The 17174-nt window shown below is 45.4% G+C and overlaps 3 protein-coding genes across 4 annotated transcripts; 2 read left to right on the top strand and 1 right to left on the bottom strand.

The window, feature by feature from the left end:
* The first annotated feature begins 265 nt into the window (after window positions 1–265).
* LOC108045474 (myotubularin-related protein 13) lies at window positions 266–8049 on the top strand. The gene is given in 12 exon segments (XM_017124805.2): window positions 266–382; window positions 704–817; window positions 883–986; window positions 1045–1359; window positions 1416–2381; window positions 2442–3451; window positions 3517–4753; window positions 4755–5091; window positions 5169–6762; window positions 7034–7158; window positions 7217–7299; window positions 7362–8049. Coding segments are annotated over 11 exon segments (5919 nt in total). The 5' UTR covers window positions 266–382; window positions 704–762; the 3' UTR covers window positions 7455–8049.
* Window positions 8029–10914, bottom strand: LOC108045477 (glycine receptor subunit alpha-4). 2 transcript variants are annotated; one of them, XM_017124809.2, is made up of 7 exons: window positions 10864–10914; window positions 10466–10778; window positions 10217–10400; window positions 9155–9464; window positions 8887–9021; window positions 8369–8748; window positions 8029–8318 (listed from the first exon to the last, which is right to left on the bottom strand). In XM_017124809.2, exons 2-7 carry the CDS (start codon window positions 10564–10566, stop codon window positions 8160–8162), a joined length of 1269 nt encoding a protein of 422 aa, XP_016980298.1. In that variant the 5' UTR covers window positions 10567–10778; window positions 10864–10914; the 3' UTR covers window positions 8029–8159. The 2 variants fall into 2 exon arrangements, with proteins under 2 accessions (XP_016980298.1, XP_016980299.1); XM_017124810.2 differs by having other exon boundaries at window positions 8029–8306.
* Window positions 10915–11367: 453 nt separating this feature from the next.
* LOC108045475 lies at window positions 11368–16709 on the top strand. Its single transcript, XM_017124806.2, has 10 exons — window positions 11368–11541; window positions 11733–12681; window positions 12834–13724; window positions 13974–14806; window positions 14874–15026; window positions 15084–15487; window positions 15548–15761; window positions 15820–16020; window positions 16094–16462; window positions 16521–16709. The coding sequence occupies exons 2-10, from the start codon at window positions 11796–11798 to the stop codon at window positions 16638–16640; spliced, it is 4071 nt and encodes a 1356-aa protein (XP_016980295.1). The 5' UTR covers window positions 11368–11541; window positions 11733–11795; the 3' UTR covers window positions 16641–16709.
* The last annotated feature ends 465 nt before the right edge of the window (window positions 16710–17174 follow it).

Below are 17174 nucleotides of genomic sequence, written 5' to 3'. Positions count from 1 at the left end.
GAAGGATCAAAATTTTCAGGATTTCTACTTTATTTAACAGATTAATCTTTTTTAACTCCTTTCGGCAAACAATGGTAGAGAAGTCAATTTTGATATTTACAACAAATATCTCTTAAGTTTTTCGTTGCATTCTTCGATTAAGCTTTTAAAGACGCGCCGATAGTACGTTCACGAAGACAAAAACTATCGATACTTTCAATAAAGCGCTAATAAACTATCGCCACCTTTCGTCAGCTGATGCAAACAGTGTTGCACAATTCGTGACAATTATTGTGTATTGCATCTATCTTTTTCTATGCAAACTTAAAAATAATAATTATAGCCCGAATTCCTTTAGATTTGTAGACAGTGAGCGGGAATTTTGGCTGCAGGCGGCTGCGAGGTGCGTGTGCGAATATATATAGATTGGCCAGACTTATTCCCGGCGCACTTATGCCACTTTGCGTGGCGGGGTGTGGTTAAAAAAAAAGAGTAAAGACGTAGACTCGTAAAGCCTGAAAAACGCCTCCGGAGCTATAGACAATACAAAAACAATTCGGCCCGTCGATCGACCGTATAGCTAATCATTTATGCCGAACACGAAGACAGAGCCTAATTAGCATATCAAATTGGATGACGGCACTGGCATATAGTCGCCATCTGCAGCTGGCCCATGCTACAAAAAAAAAGCAAAATAAAACATGTTGAATTCCTTATTCCTCAGATTTGGCCAGTAAGTTTCCATAAGACCGTGGACGTCGGGCCGGCGATGTGCTGGGCAAGATGTCCCGGCTTGCCGATTACTTCGTCATAGTTGGCTACGACAACGATAAAGAGAGTGAGTACTTGCAGGATGCTAAGTAATAATTAGTATTCCCCTGACTGTTTCCACTTTTCCCACAGAGACCGCCAGCAATGTGTGCGGACAGCCGACTTGCGGCAAGATCGTGCAACGTTTTCCCGAGAAAGATTGGCCCGACACTCCGTTTATCGAGGGCATTGAATGGGTGCGTTCAGCAACATTCCACACACGCGCATATCTGACTTTACCTTATCGTTTCCCAGTTTTGCCAGCCGCTCGGGTGGAGTTTATCGTACGAGAAGCAGGAGCCCAAGTTCTTTGTATCCGTGCTGACGGACATAGATGCTAATAAGCATTACTGTGCCTGCCTCAGCTTCCACGAGGCGGTGGCTATTACGCAGACGCGCAGCGTGGACGACGAGGATGAGACCATCGGGAGCAGCAGGTTGTTGGGGGCCACCCCCTCCTCCACGGATGGCATCGCTTCCACACCGGCTCCCATTACCCACCACAGCGTCATGTATGCGCCCAAATGCCTGGTGCTTATATCGCGATTGGACTGTGCCGACACCTTCAAAGTGAGACAAAAACTTAAAGCTTAGTCCAATGATTTATAAAATTCCCTTAATCACAGAATTGTCTCGGTACCATATACACGGTGTACATTGAGAACCTGGCGTATGGCTTGGAGACACTAATTGGAAATATTCTGGGCTGCATCCAAGTTCCTCCAGCGGGAGGCCCGCAGGTCCGCTTCTCCATTGGAGCAGGAGACAAGCAGTCACTTCAGCCGCCGCAGAGCTCATCGCTGCCCACAACAGGAAGTGGTGTGCACTTCCTCTTCAAGCAGCTGGGCATCAAGAATGTACTGATCCTGCTCTGCGCTGTGATGACGGAGAACAAGATACTGTTTCTGTCCAAGTGCTATTGGCATTTGACGGACAGCTGCAGGGCTTTGGTGGCTCTGATGTATCCCTTCCGGTATACTCATGTTTATATACCCATTCTGCCAGCCCCACTTACGGAAGTGTTGTCCACACCGACTCCGTTCATCATGGGCATACACAGCTCGCTGCAAACTGAGATTACGGATCTGCTGGACGTCATTGTTGTGGATTTGGATGGCGGTCTGGTTACCATTCCCGAGTCACTAACTCCACCTGTTCCTATACTCCCCTCACCTCTGTGGGAGCAGACGCAGGAACTGCTCAGCATGATCCTGTTCCCGAATCTGGCACAAGCGGATCTGGCATTTCCTATACCGGAGCGGCCATCTTCTCTGGCCAAGACTGACGCCCAGATCGACAAGGAACTTCGCGCCATATTCATGCGACTTTTTGCCCAGCTATTGCAGGGCTATCGCTCCTGCCTGACTATCATTCGAATTCATCCCAAACCGGTGATCACCTTCCATAAGGCTGGCTTCCTCGGCGCCCGGGACCTGATCGAAAGCGAATTTCTTATCCGTGTGCTGGATAGCATGTTCTTCACCTCATTCGTTAACGAGCGAGGACCTCCCTGGCGAGCCTCCGATGCCTGGGACGAGCTTTACAGCTCGATGAACGAGCTGCTTAAGTCGGAGGCGCAGAATCGGAATCTCGTAAGTAAAACTTGCATTTAAAATAAAGATCTTGGTATTAATTTTTCTTATACCTTTCAGATACTGACACATATCCAGGAGTTGGGACGCGTTCTGTACGAGAACGAGGGAACCCTGGCCCACACCAGCTATGCGCAGAAGGTCCTACGTCCGCCGGAGGGTGCATTCCAACGAATTCACCAGCCCGCCTTTCCGCGAATCAGCTCGGAAAAGGTGGAACTAATCATCCAGGAGGGAATACGCAAGAACGGAGTGCCACAGCGCTTTCATGTGACGCGTAACCAGCACCGGATCATTCCGATGGGGCCGAGGTTGCCCGATGCCCTAGATGTACGACCTAATGTCCAAAACTCTGCTCGCCGACTGGAGGTACTGCGCATCTGTGTGTCGTACATCTTCGAGAACCGCATTACAGATGCCAGGAAACTGCTGCCGGCTGTGTTGCGCACCCTAATGCACAGGGATGCTAGGTTGATTCTCTGCCGCGAGTTTTTCGGGTATGTGCATGGTAACAAGGCGGTGCTGGACCATCAGCAGTTCGAGTTGGTTGTGCGATTCATGAACAAGGCGTTGCGTAAATCCTCTGGAGTCGATGAGTACACAGTGGCTGCGGCTCTACTGCCCATGTCCACAATATTTTGCCGCAAGCTGTCCACTGGAGTGGTGCAGTTCGCCTACACAGAGATTCAGGATCACCCCATATGGAAGAACCTGCAGTTTTGGGAGTCCACATTCTTCCAAGATGTCCAGGGTCAGATTAAGGCTCTGTATCTCCTACACCGTCGTCAGAACGAGCATCAAAAGGAGGCCAACTGTGTGCTGGACGAGGTTCCGCTAGAGGAACCCACGGCGCTTGAGATTACAGCTGAACAGCTTCGAAAAAGTCCCACCATTGAAGAGGAGAAGAAGACCGAGTTAGCCAAATCGGAGGAGTCTACGTTGTACAGCCAGGCGATTCACTTTGCCAACCGTATGGTCTCCCTGCTGATTCCGCTTGACGTAAATGTGGATGCCGCCAGTAAGCCGAAGCCTGCATTTCGTCTGGAGGAAAATCAGAGTGTTTCCAATAGGTAAGATTGCTTTAAAAATAAGCACCCACTTAACATGTTTCGGAATAACAATTTTATAATTACAGTATTATGGGCTCACACAGCCTGAGTGAACATTCCGACGAAGGATTCGAGGAGAACAATGCACTGAAAATTGGCGTCATGGTTGAAAAAACAATTTCCCGCTTCATTGATTGCGTTTGTATCGAGGGTGGAGTTACCTCCGAACACATACGCAACCTGCACGACATGGTGCCTGGTGTGGTGCACATGCACATAGAATCCCTGGAACCGGTTTATCTGGAAGCCAAGCGTCATCCACATGTACAGAAGCCTAAGATTCAGACACCATGTCTTCTACCAGGGGAGGATCTTGTCACCGACCACCTGCGCTGTTTCCTCATGCCGGATGGACGCGAAGACGAAACACAGTGCCTGATACCCGCCGAGGGAGCTCTGTTTCTCACCAACTACCGTGTTGTATTCAAGGGATCACCGTGCGATCCACTCTTCTGCGAGCAGGTCATCGTGCGCACCTTTCCGATTGCCTCTATGCTGAAGGAGAAGAAGATATCGGTGCTGTACCTGGCCCATCTGGATCAAACGCTGACAGAGGGACTACAGCTGCGCTCAAGCAGCTTCCAATTGATCAAGGTCGCCTTCGACCCGGAAGTTACCCCTGAGCAGATCGAAAGCTTCAGAAAGATATTAAGTAAGGCTCGCCATCCATTCGATGAGTTTGATTACTTCGCATTTCAATCGTACGGCACAATGCTCCAGGGCGTGGTACCGCTGAAAACGAAGGAAAAATACTCCACGCTGAAAGGCTTTGCCAAAAAGACGCTGCTCCGCGGGGCAAAGAAGGCAGGATTTAAGCAAAAGCAGACGACCAAACGCAAATTGGTTCCTGACTACGATTACGGGAGTGGAGCAGATGCCCAGGAGACGCAGTCCATCGATGATGAGCTGGAGGATTTGGACGAGTTTGAAACTCAAAACAATACCATGCCCAGATTGCTAACGACTAAAGATGTCGAACGAATGCGGGAGAGGAGCTATGTACAGGACTGGAAGCGACTCGGTTTCGATGCAGAGTCTCAGCGTGGATTCCGCATTAGCAATGTTAACACCAGCTATGCGACCTGTCGCTCCTATCCGGCGATAATTGTGGCCCCCGTGCAGTGCAGCGACGCGGCGATAATGCATCTGGGTCGGTGTTTCAAGGGCCAGCGTATACCATTGCCCACGTGGCGGCATGCGAATGGCGCCCTGCTCATCCGGGGTGGCCAGCCCAACAGCAAATCAGTAATCGGAATGCTGAAGAAACACCACTGGAAGCAATACGAACGCCCATCACGATGTCACACATTATCCCGAGCAGGATAAATACTTCCTAGCCCTGATCAACACGATGCCAAAGCTAACGCCATTGGCTATCAATCAGTACTCGGGCATGAATCTCTCGATGAGCTCGTTGATGACCCATGGCTCCTCCGACGATCGACAGCCGCTTACGCCGGAACTGTCGCGTAAGCACAAAAACAATCTAGATGTGAGTGATGGCAGCAAGTCCAGTCAAGGAGGCAAGGGCGGAACAATGAAGGGCAATCCCAAGAACTCATCGGCACATGCCTTCCGCAAGATGCGGCTTTACGCATTGGGTGAGCTAGGATCGATTATTTGAATCATTAATCTACATATGCTTTAAAGCTTCCAATAATTTAATTTATTTTTACAGGCGAAAAATCTCAGGCCAAGTCGAACATGAATGTGGACTTTTGCGCGGACTTCATTGCCGTGGACTATCCGGACATCAGGCAATCGAGGCCCGCCTTTAAGAAGCTGATTCGCGCATGCATGCCATCGCACAACACTAACGAGGCGGATGGCCAGAGCTTCGCAAAGATGGTGGAGCAGTCAGATTGGCTGCAGCAGATCTCTTCGCTAATGCAGTTGTCCGGGGCGGTGGTGGATCTTATTGATCTGCAGGAGAGCAGTGTTATGTTGTCCCTGGAGGATGGCTCCGATGTGACCGCCCAGCTTAGTTCAATAGCACAGCTGTGCTTGGACCCCTACTACCGAACCCTGGACGGTTTTCGTGTGCTGATAGAGAAAGAGTGGTTGGCCTTTGGCCATCGATTTGCGCATCGCAGTAATCTGAAGCCCTCGCATGCGAACACAAATATTGCGTTTGCCCCTACTTTCCTGCAATTTCTGGATGTGGTTCACCAGCTGCTGCGCCAATTTCCAATGGCTTTCGAATTTAATGATTTTTATTTGAGATTCCTGGCATACCATTCTGTGTCCTGCCGCTTTCGGACCTTCCTTTTTGATTGCGAACTTGAGCGCTCGGATTCTGGCATCGCTGCGATGGAGGACAAGCGGGGATCTCTCAATGCCAAGCATATTTTTTCAGCTGGTGGCATGCAAACCAACGGCTCCGACGATGAGTGCAATGTATATCCGCTAGATATCAGGAGCCAAAGGACACCAGCGCCTCTGAATCGCATTGGTCACTCCATCTTCGATTATATCGAAAGACAGCACAACAAGACGCCTATATTCTATAATTTCCTGTATTCGGGTGACAAGGGCATAACTCTGCGCCCGCAGAATAATGTTGCCGCCTTGGATCTATGGAGCTACTATACCAACGAAGAGCTAGCCCAAGGAGCGCCTTACGATCTGGAGGTGACCACCGTGGATGACGAAATCGATCTATCCGAGATGAAGGGCAAACGGATGGTCATTACCGCCGGCTATGACAACATGGAGAAGTGCAATCCCAATGCTTACGTCTGCCTGCTCAGCGAGGTAAAGCAAGCGGAGACGGAGCGAGGTCATCTTCCCCAAAAATGGCTGCAGGTGTGGAACAGCCTGGAGGTGCCTCAACTGGAGCCAGCTGCTCGCAACGCATCGTTGGGAAACATCTTCGTGCAGACGCATCAGCACAAACGTTCCACGCTAGAGATTATCATGAAAGGCCGGCTGGCGGGATACCAGGACAAGTACTTCCATCCGCATCGATTTGAGAAGCATCCCTACACCACGCCCACCAATTGCAACCACTGCACCAAGCTGCTCTGGGGGCCAGTTGGCTACCGGTGCATGGACTGCGGAAACTCCTATCACGAGAAGTGCACGGAGCACTCCATGAAGAATTGCACAAAATACAAGGCCATCGATGGAGCAGTGGGGCCGCCGAATGTGAACATGTCGCAGGGCGACACGGCCAGCATCGCTTCCAGTGCCGCCACGACGGCGCGCACCTCCAGCCATCACTTCTACAACCAGTTTAGCAGTAACGTTGCCGAAAATCGCACGCACGAGGGGTGAGTTTTTATTTTAAAGTGCTTCAACCGAAATTAACAGTCACTTAGGAAAATTCCACCGACAAGAAAAAAATATACCAAAACCAGTTTTGTACATATAAGTAAAAAAAATTAAATCATTGATTATTTAGAATGTTTTTTTTTTGTTTATAAAACTAAATAATTATTCACTCAATTAAGGTAAGCTAGATACCTAACTTGAAAATCCAAACAATTAGTAAATATATAGGTGCTGATTTTAATGTTTCTTTATTTTATCTTATGTATATAGACATTTGTACAAACGTGGCGCCTTGCTCAAAGGATGGAAACAGCGCTGGTTCGTCCTGGACTCGATTAAGCATCAGCTTCGTTACTATGACACATCAGAGGATACCGCTCCCAAGGGCATCATTGGTAGTTACAAATATTAACTCATTGATAAGGCTAAAGTAATTGTTAAATACATTTTCAGAACTGGCTGAGGTACAATCAGTAGCTGCCGCACAACCTGCACAAATTGGCGCAAAAGGCGTAGATGACAAGGGATTTTTTGATGTAAGCTAAATTGGGAAATTAAAGTCCACAGTAAAAATAAATATTTTCTCATTCAATTTTAGCTTAAAACATCAAAGCGCACCTATAATTTCTACGCGATCAATGCAATACTGGCACAAGAATGGATTGAAAAGTTGCAGGCTTGTTTGCAATAGAAAATTTGGCGAAAATCTTTCTTCTTCAACAGCTGAACTTCGTTATCTTTCCTTTTCATTCTTTTCTGTACGCCTATCAGAAGTTGTGTTTTAGGATAAATCAGTATATTTCCAGTTCTACGTATTAATATTTTCAATCTGTGGCTCTGCCATCATATCATAGCTAAACTATCACCTTAGAATTTCCTTAGTTGATTTGAGAAATCGCACGCACCCATAAACATAAATGTTAGCAACAATTATGCCAAGCAACAAGCGAAACGTTAGTTAAAGAATGAAATCCATCTGTAAATGTGAATGTAAAGAAACTATAAAATTTTGTGATTATATAAACAAACAAAAATCAGACTATATGATAAATTAACGATGAAATGGAAAAAAGCCACGCCCGCAAGTTTTTGATATAATTTTTTATATATATTATATATATAATTCTTCAGCCTAAACCACATAGGCTTATAGCGAATTTACCAAAGATTATTCCACCTTTGTTGCGCAATTCAAATGCATTTCTTGATTGCTTCCTTTAAACTAAACCATAATATTAAACGCTTTCCTTTATTTATACACTACATGATAATCAATACAATACATACTTTAATGCAATTATTTGTGGCTTACAAACGATAATATACATTTTTAAACAAATGCGCTTGGTATTATTATTGTTTACGTTCTATTCCTTCGTTGAAACTTTTCCATCTATCATAGGAACGTTGTCCAGTAGACAATATTGAGTATAAAGAACGAAAACGGGAAGAAAAAGCGCGAGAATTTGTCTATATAAATGGCTGTGGCATGGCCATGGCAGAAAGTGTCGTACTGGGGCTCAATAATCGATTCCCGATGATGCTGTAGGGCAGACTAAGAGGCGTCAGCCGGTGGAATAGCTCTATTCATTTCTCAAAGCTCACCTTTAGATCGTCCAGGTCACTGATGTTCTCGTCCGAGTAGCCCTTCATGGCCTTCGTGGCCACCGGTCCCATAAAGTTGTTGACCACCGCAAACTCCATCAGCGAGAGGAAGACGAACACCGAGCAGGACGACATCCAGACGTCTATCGCCTTCACATACGACACAGGCGGCAGGGACTGTTGCGACTGCGTGTTCTGGGTGGCCAGGGTCAGCAGGGAGGTCACTCCCAGGGTAACGCGGGCTGGTATCGCCTCCGGCTTTATCCAAAACGATATCCACGACATGACCACGATCAGAGCCGATGGAATATAGGTGTGGAACAAATGGTAGCCAAGGCGACGTCGCAAATTGAACACAATGGCCAGGCAGGTGAAGTTGCCTAAAATTAGTAGAAATAATGAATTTAGATAGTACACCTTTAAAAGTTAGTGATTCCTTTCTCTATAACTGTCCTGTTAACTGACTTGCACATTAATATGACTTAATTTTGTTATGAAATATTTCATTTTGTTCTCACCAGTTGAGTACTCTATGGTGCAATCGGTCGTGTAGTTATTTGATATGTCCAGTTGTGGCAACTCAATCTCCGCATTGACCACCAGTGGATCGGTCATGTTCCAAATGAATACCAAATCCTCCACTGTATGGGATACTGTCAATCAAAGCTCTATAAGTCTAGTATGACGACCATCATAATAGGTATTTTCCTAGAAGCGTAATGGAAACATTCAAGCAATAAAGGACTAGCAGGGTAAGGACAAGGGAAACATCACTTTTCCACCTACAACTCTCGATCATCATGGAGCAGATTTGAGTGTCATGTGGATAGGACTCAAACTTCATGGCGCACGACAGGACCAAAGTGAGCTTGGACATGTAGAGCAGCGTTTTGTCGTGATACAACCAGAGATAGTGATTCGGAATGCTCATCTCATGGAAGGTGACCTTTTTCGCGTTCTTGAAGAAGCAATCGGGCCGCCAGATGCTGTGCAGCCAGTCCACATCCAGGATGCGATACTGCTCGCTCATGTTCTCCGGCAGCCGCAGGCGAGGATCACGCCAGCTTTGTGCAAGGAAGATGTCCGTCACATAGGTCTATGGGAAAAGGAAAACCCATTAAAAGGTATGTAATATAACGTGGAATGTAGACCAGCTTCGATGGCCAAAGACTAGAATATTAATGTCATAGTTGGTTAAAGTTTCAAGTGAATATTGTTCCGAAACTGAACAAATCAGCAATTCAGTTTTAATCGCCTGTAGTTAAAGTTAAAAAAAAAAAATGAGTGCTGATATACATACAACTTAATAATAAATACGTTATTGGACATAACTATTTAAATCACTTGACTTTTTTTGTAAGTTATTATAAATAGAACTATGAACTCTTCTGATATTACACTGTTTTCGAGATCTATTGGTCTGAACTATTTTTATACCCTTGCTGAGGTTTTTAAAGCTATCTGCTTGAAACTTTGTCAAAAGTGGTCATTCTATTGCAGAAAGTATATAAGTCGGAACGGGCGACTGTATCATATAGCTCCCATAAGAATAATCGGAAAGAATAATTCAAAAAAATTATAACTTTGTTTTTAATTATTTTTTTTGTTCTTGGTCTTTGTTCATTATATTAAAATCGGACAACAATATCATATAGCTGCCGTAGAAACGATGGCAAAATACAGCGCAAAGTTGATACAGCTTCATTGTTTTTAGTAATATAGGCATAGAAATCGAAATGTAGTAAATTTGTAACAACTGCAAGGGTATATAAACTTCGGCTTGCCGAAGTTTGCTTCCTTTCTTGTTCTGTAAGAAAAAGTTTCGTTAAAGAAAAAAAAATGACCTACCATGGACTCTTCGTTGATGGAGTCCAGCGAGAGGACCGTGACATGGAAGTAGACTACGGTGGGCTGGCCCAAGAGCTTTGGAGCCCGGTTCTTGTCGTAGGTTTTCGAGGGAATGGGCAGAATGTCCGGGAGCGAGAGGCTCGACTCGTAGTGGGAGACCAGCTCGGCGCTCTCCGTGTTGTTTCTGCAAGCATGGAATAGCCTTGTGGGGTAAATCTGATGAAACTGGGCAAACGCACTCGCACCTACCTGAAACCATGAACACAATGGCACTGCTGGATCGATTGCAAATATATTGCCACCGCAATAAGGAACCTGAACTCAACCACTTTGCTAGTTGGGCTTTGCATTATGAACACACTACCTTCGGCTTTAGAAATATTCTTCTGGGACACATTGCTCCGCAATCCATGTCATTTCCCAAATTTGCTCATTTCTGGGTCCGCATGGAAATGAACTTGATTTGATTACTTAACGAGTGCTGTGCGGGAATTATATTTTACTCGTTCCGCTGCAAAAACCAATAAACAAACGGCAGAGTTATCGCGACGATTGTGATGTGCTGCAAAGTGTGATAAATTAATTTCTAAGGTTTCATTCGCTTTCATTGGCATTCGCCTACACTACTTTTCAAATTGACAACTGACCCCGGCAAGCGAAATGGCAAAGAGGAAATGATGTGCGTTCCGACTGACAAGGGCATTAATTTAAATGTGCACTCTGTATTTGCGAATAATATCTGCGAAATATGAAAAGCAACTTGTCTGCGCGAAATAACTAAAATGGGCGCCAACGGCCGATGTCAAAAAATGTATTATCGGTTGTTCCGAATTTTGGTTTCCCAAACGTTTCGGTTGTAATTTTCGAAGTGTTCCTGTTTAAAGCTTTTATATTTTGAAGCAAAATTTTTACCTATTAAATCTTTGTATATCTTAACTACTATTAGTTAATTTAGTTTTTTATAGTTTTTTTAATTACTTGTTTATTTTAAAAATTTCTAAAATTATTTATTAAAATGACCTATTATGCGCCAAAAATATATGCAAATATTTGAAAACCGGAACTTTCTCCGATGTAACGGTCGGCGTTGCCAACCACTTGCAGGTCTGGCAGCACTGGTACACAATCAGCTGTTCGCAAGGTTGGCAACTCTATAAGGTCAAAATATTGATTGTTTCACTTGCCCAGCGTTTTGTCTTTTTTTTGGCGATTTTAAAATGTAAAAGTGGCGAAATATCTATTTAGAAAAATCACGAAAGAGGCAAAAACGGCAAAAGAAATTATCACAACCGAAAGTAACATGGAATCCTGCGATACAATCGCAGGTGAGTGACCAAAACAACGAATTTTAAACTTATTCCGGTGCGATTTTACAAGGGGGTGGCGGTGGGTCACGGGTCATTTTCCCTTTGTGCAGTGACGCGATTTTGCTGCGGCGCATTGTGCAACTTGTGGATATTGATTAATAGCCAGAACGCCGAGATACACAAATAACGAAATTTTGAAATTTTCATAGATAAATAAACAGGGTAAACTACTGCTAAGTTAACGCTGGACAAGTCCGAAAATTGAACCGACCATGGAATCCCCACTGTATCCCAAGCCCAACAACAATCTGGGCAATGACAAAATGAGTTCCAGCTTGAATAGCAGCACCATGGAGGACACCACTCCCAGCGATTCGGGAGTCCAACTCCTGGACTCGGAGAACAGCGATATAATGGTGGAGTCCATCTGCTCCTACGAGGAGAACGTGCGACCCCTGCCACTTGTGTCAGTGGATCCCAACTCCAATGTGACTGCGCCGTCGGAGGAGTCGATGACCATTAGCGAGTGCTCCACATTCGACACCACCGAGAAGATTGTGTACCGACGCAAGGTGCACAAAGCCTCATCCGCCTCCAAAACCCCCAAGAAGAGAGTATCCTTCCACGAGGACATATTGAAGAACACTCGCACCGACAACATTCACATTGAGCATGGCTTCATTACCTACAAGAACGGCAGAAAGCTGGCTTTCGCCAACTCGGCGGGCGTGGCCGGCGCTCCAGGACGATATTCCTGGTGTCCGGATCGTGAGCGTCCAGAGGGACCCAATGAAATCAGTGCCGCTGGACGGGAGGACGATTGTGACGAGGCTGGTGGCGGGGGTGGCGCCAGGCGAAAGAGACACTACGTCTACCGGAATGCCTGCTCGGATGTGCTGGACTACGATAACATCTATGACACGGACGAGGCACCAGGTCTTCACTATGACACCTCGGGAGTCTTTGAGTACGGACCCAAGGGCGAGAAACCGGAGGAGCCACCGCGGCTCTACAAGTGCGTCTGCAGCAGCTCCAACTCCAGCCTGGACTCCGACGAGCAGGACAAGAACTCCAATGCCAATCGCAAGCAGTACGAGCAGGCTAAGAGCAGCTCCTGCGATTGCATCGGCATGAGCAACGCCAACAACAACCTAATCGGTAAGATAAGCCAGTGGTAACCCGTAACTAAAATATGTAAATCAGTTACTGGTCAATTAGAATACAGAATACGTAACTTTCAACTTAACAATACAAATGTATTGTATTTTAAAAACATTCAAAATAACACCATTATTTATCCCAAAAATTAGGTGACAACTGTTACTATTCAGAGCCCAACATTGGAGATGCCGACAGTCCCAAGATTAAGTCTGTTTGGAACAAGGAGAAGAAGCCCAAGTCGAGCTGCTTGAAGAAAACTAAACGGCAAACGAACGTCATCCTCGAACAAGATCTCAATGGGCGTGTGAAGAAGTTCAACGTGCACGACATCAAGCACCAGTTGCTGGACAACAGTAGCAAGATGATCTTTGGCTCGCTGAAAAGCATCTTCACCATGCCGCTGCCAGAACGTGGAGTGCCCGAGGGCTCCGAGGACCTGCAGGCAGTCGTTGAGTGTTTCCCGGAGCTGGAGCAAACTCCTGAGCACAAAGCGCGGCCAGTGGCCGAGTCACCACCGCTCAAAGCCAAGCCATTCCTCAGCAAGAGTCTCGATGGCAGCAAGCAGGCACAACCAGTTAAGAAATTCGTCCACAACGTAGACGAGCAATTGCGCCATAAAAACGACGACGATGGTGCTAGCTCCACGGAGGCCTCTCCGATGGAGTCAAAACAGTCACAGATGTTGCACCGCCAAGAGGAATTCGATAAGGAAACAGTCCCAATGGGCAGCGCACAGGGCGAGTTTCGCAGCAAGTTTATCATTAATTGTGAGAGCACAGTCTTCGAGCACACCGGAGTATCCTACGAGACGGGTGAGCCGCAATCGGAACTCTCCTCCGGCATCCAGCACACTAGCGTGGCTAGTTTGCTGGAGCAGAACACTCCCATCGCAGAGCCGGCAGCCAGTCACATCAAGAAATCGTTTTTGGACGCTCCCATTGCCAAGACGTTTAGTAATTTCTTTCGTAGCTTCAAGGAGAGCACAAGTGCTGGAACACCAGTAGAAAAAACCGAGCCGCTAGTCACAGATAATTATTTTGGTAAGAAAATTTGGATATTTTATCAAAAATTTTGAGCTTTATTTTTAAATTGTACATCAATAAAACATTTACATTTAATTAAGTTCACTTATAACAACTGCATAACAAGACCCAAGTATTCTAAGTTCACTTAAAATATTTGATTGACAAGTTATTAATTACATCAGACAAAGCTAAAAGTCATGTACCTGTACCTATTTTTAAAATTCTTGCCAACAACTAAAAATTTTAAATATGCTCCCATTACAGGTTCAAAAATACCCAAGCCGCAACAGCAGGCACCATCCACCGGTAAGCTTCACCGGAATTGCTCCTCATCCACCATATCGGAACCCAGTTCCAATACCAACACAAGCAGCAACCATCAGATCGCAATGAACCCACAGCTGGGCAATGCAGATCGTAATTCGCGTCACCTTCCCTCTCCGCTCAAGAGGCGCGGACAGCCCTTGCAGCCGCCGCGCTACTACGACCAACAGCATCCTCACCAGAGCCGGAGCCTCCACAGTCCCAGCACCTATTTGCAAGCGGGACGCGGCGGTAGTGGACGCGACTCAAAGAGCACCATTCTTAGCGAGGAATTTGACGATATATTAACCATTACCACCACGGATACTACTAACGACAAGCGCTCAATGGACAGTGATTTGGTCATTGTAGACTACACAGATGTGGACTATGCTCATTTGCTGAAGCCGCCAGCTCCGGCGGCCAAAACCTCGCTGATAAATAGATTCCTTCGCAATGTTACGCAGAAGAAAATCATGGAGACCTCCATACGCAAGAATAATTTCTTTGCCGACAAATTGCGAACCGAACAAAGGCACACGGGATCTGATCTCTATGTAAAGGGTGCACGGCCAAAAAACTACGAGTTGATAGATGATCTAAATGCAGAGATTGCCATGGAAATTGAGATGTGCGGCACGAATTCACCGCGCCGGGAACTCGCAATCAGTCTGGACAACGATTTGCCAGGCAGCATGTCCAATTTTGAACTTGGTATAGGAGAGATCTCTATTGATGTTTTCAAGGGGAAATCTTTGCTCAATTTACAGCAATCAAATGAGCAGCTTATGAAGGTAGATTATAATTAAAAACCTTGAAAAGGTCCAGTAATTGTCAACTAATTAATCCCTCAAAATATAGGTTTTTAAACTGTACACGGGCTACAGTGTTGATGGCATTATGACTCCTGTGCTTGTTCTACTCACTGACAAATCCCTGTATGTAGCAAGTATGGATCGAAACAATCTGTGCGCTAAGTTTGTCTTAGCCTACAAGGACTTGGATGTCATACTGGTAAGGGAGACCTAATGTTTTTCATTAAGACGATCGTAATTTTATAAATTATTTCAGATGGGACCCTTCGGCAACACGGTTCTGCTCAGCAACAGCACGCGAGATATGCAGCAAGTTCTGCTGGCAGGTGGACCATATCCAGCCGGATCTCTGGTGGCCAATTTGGAGCTGTGTGCACGACGCAGTGGCTCCACTCTGCCCGCAGTGGGTCAACTTACTTTAGAACATTTGGCCCCATTGCAGGCCTTCGTCCGCGCTAACAGTTGTGTGGGCGTAGCTGAGCACTGGCTCTTCTATGCAGTGGTTAATGTACCAGCTGGTGGTGCAATGCGAGTCGAATCGCCTAGCGAACTACTGGGACCGTCCATCAAGGGGTTCCTCATGCACCGACGACTCAAGCAGACAACAAGCACATCAGCAGCCACAAGGATATATTGGCAACCAGGATTCTTTCTACTAAAGTTCGTAGTCTACAGCACTCAAAGAAAATTAATTTAATTTAATACGTATACATTTTTTAGGGCTGGCGTATTGTATATGTTTAACGATTCCACCCAGAGGCTTCCCAGCTGGGCCATGGCTCTTGCCGAGTGCCAAGGCGCCCAGCGAACTGTGAAATCGGAGCGCCCTCACTGCTTCGAGATAATGCTGAAGGGTGAGCTCCTTCAAATGGCAGCGCCCGACGAATATGTGGCCTCCGAATGGCTGCAGGCCCTTCTGCAATCTGCCACTAGTGTAAGTATGCAATTAGTATTAAAATTAAACTTTTAAAAAACTGTTTTTTGGCTTTCAGCTTGTAGTTCAAGACGAGAAGCACAAGACCCTTGGTTGCACTTTGATCGTTACAGAAAACCATTTGATAACCCTGCGGGAAGACTTTTCGGCGCCCTTACGGCAAATAAGCCAACAGGCGGATAACAGTGCAACTGTTCCAGAGAACAAGGAAATGGTGATCGAGGATGAAATGCTCAGTGTTTTTGAAACCAGCAGCTTGGTAAGTGATGATTGTGGGTTTAAAATAATGAATGTAATTCAAATATCGTTTGTAAATTTTAAAATGTTTTTAGATGGGCTCCACCATTAGTACTCCCACTCGTGGCACTCAGCAATCGTATTCCTCGCTAAGCTCCACCCCCACCAAACACACAAATGAGCCTGCTGCTTCTAAGGAAGATGCTACCTCACCTAAAAAGTCGCAACGAATGACCAGTGTTTACGGAAAGAACTCCGGTTTGGCGATACTCACCTGTGCGGACATAAAAGCCATGACGGGCATTAAGATAACTTCGCGGAGTGAGACTTGGTGGTGCATATTAGAGTTCTCCTGCCAAGAAGCCCCCTTAGAAAGTCTGGACGATTTGGTGATCTTCTTTGCCAGCAGCATGGAAATGCAACGTTTTCTGCGGTTGCTAGAGCAACTTTGGCAGTCTAAAAATGTAGGTTGCTTATTTCGAATTCATCGCTCCGAATTAATGCAGGATATTTCTTTCCCAGAACGATCTATTTCCAATAACCATACTAGATGACGGCGACTCTCTGACCGAGCAGTGTAACCAACTCTATATGGATACTAACAGGGCCTGGGAGCCTCTGCTATCGGCTGCGCTAGGTTAACGTGGCTATAGCAATATATACTCCATTTACAAATAGAAAATTATATTTCCATATAACTCAAACGTTAAATATTCTATCCTGATTACTCAAAATAGCTAAAGAACAGAAAGTATTGATATTTATATAGTCGGTATTATGTATTATGATTTTGCAATGCCTGCCTCCGCTTGACTCATTCATTCGATTGCGCTTAGTAACAACTCATTTGAATAATTTTTGTGATATTAACCTTAAAATCGCTTTGGTATGGATTATTTTTAGGTTATTTAGTTTCTACTTGTTTTCTACAGTCATTATTTCTTACCTTTTATAACTACATTGTGTACAAATATTGCACAGAAAAATAAGGACAAAATATTATACATACCTAATCTAACTTATATGAATATGGAACATGTAATCCGTAATGTTATGTGTTGGGGGTGCTCTACTGATCCAAGGATCATAAATATATTGGTATACAAAAAACAATGGCTATTTATAAAATAAACAGAACATATATAAACATTTATAAATGTGTAATAGGAAAGGTGG

This window comes from Drosophila rhopaloa, unplaced genomic scaffold (genome assembly GCF_018152115.1).
Source record: "Drosophila rhopaloa isolate 14029-0021.01 unplaced genomic scaffold, ASM1815211v1 contig_178, whole genome shotgun sequence".
NCBI lineage: Eukaryota > Metazoa > Arthropoda > Insecta > Diptera > Drosophilidae > Drosophila > Drosophila rhopaloa.
Note: the sequence above shows the minus strand (reverse complement) of the source record. Positions and strands in the feature narration are given on the sequence as shown.

What these genes read in the sequence shown, in the direction of transcription:
- LOC108045477 (XM_017124809.2), bottom strand. Translation starts at nt 10,566, where the DNA reads ATGCAAAGCCCAACTAGCAAAGTGGTTGAGTTCAGGTTCCTTATTGCG. An exon ending in CATTGTGTTCATGGTTTCAG is followed by an intron (nt 10,401 to 10,465) that starts GTAGGTGCGAGT and finishes CCATGCTTGCAG; the next exon opens with AAACAACACGGAGAGCGCCG. An exon ending in GTGACCTGGACGATCTAAAG is followed by an intron (nt 8,319 to 8,368) that starts GTGAGCTTTGAG and finishes GACGCCTCTTAG; the next exon opens with TCTGCCCTACAGCATCATCG.
- LOC108045475 (XM_017124806.2), top strand. Translation starts at nt 11,796, where the DNA reads ATGGAATCCCCACTGTATCCCAAGCCCAACAACAATCTGGGCAATGAC. An exon ending in AGTCACAGATAATTATTTTG is followed by an intron (nt 13,725 to 13,973) that starts GTAAGAAAATTT and finishes CTCCCATTACAG; the next exon opens with GTTCAAAAATACCCAAGCCG. An exon ending in AGGACTTGGATGTCATACTG is followed by an intron (nt 15,027 to 15,083) that starts GTAAGGGAGACC and finishes AAATTATTTCAG; the next exon opens with ATGGGACCCTTCGGCAACAC.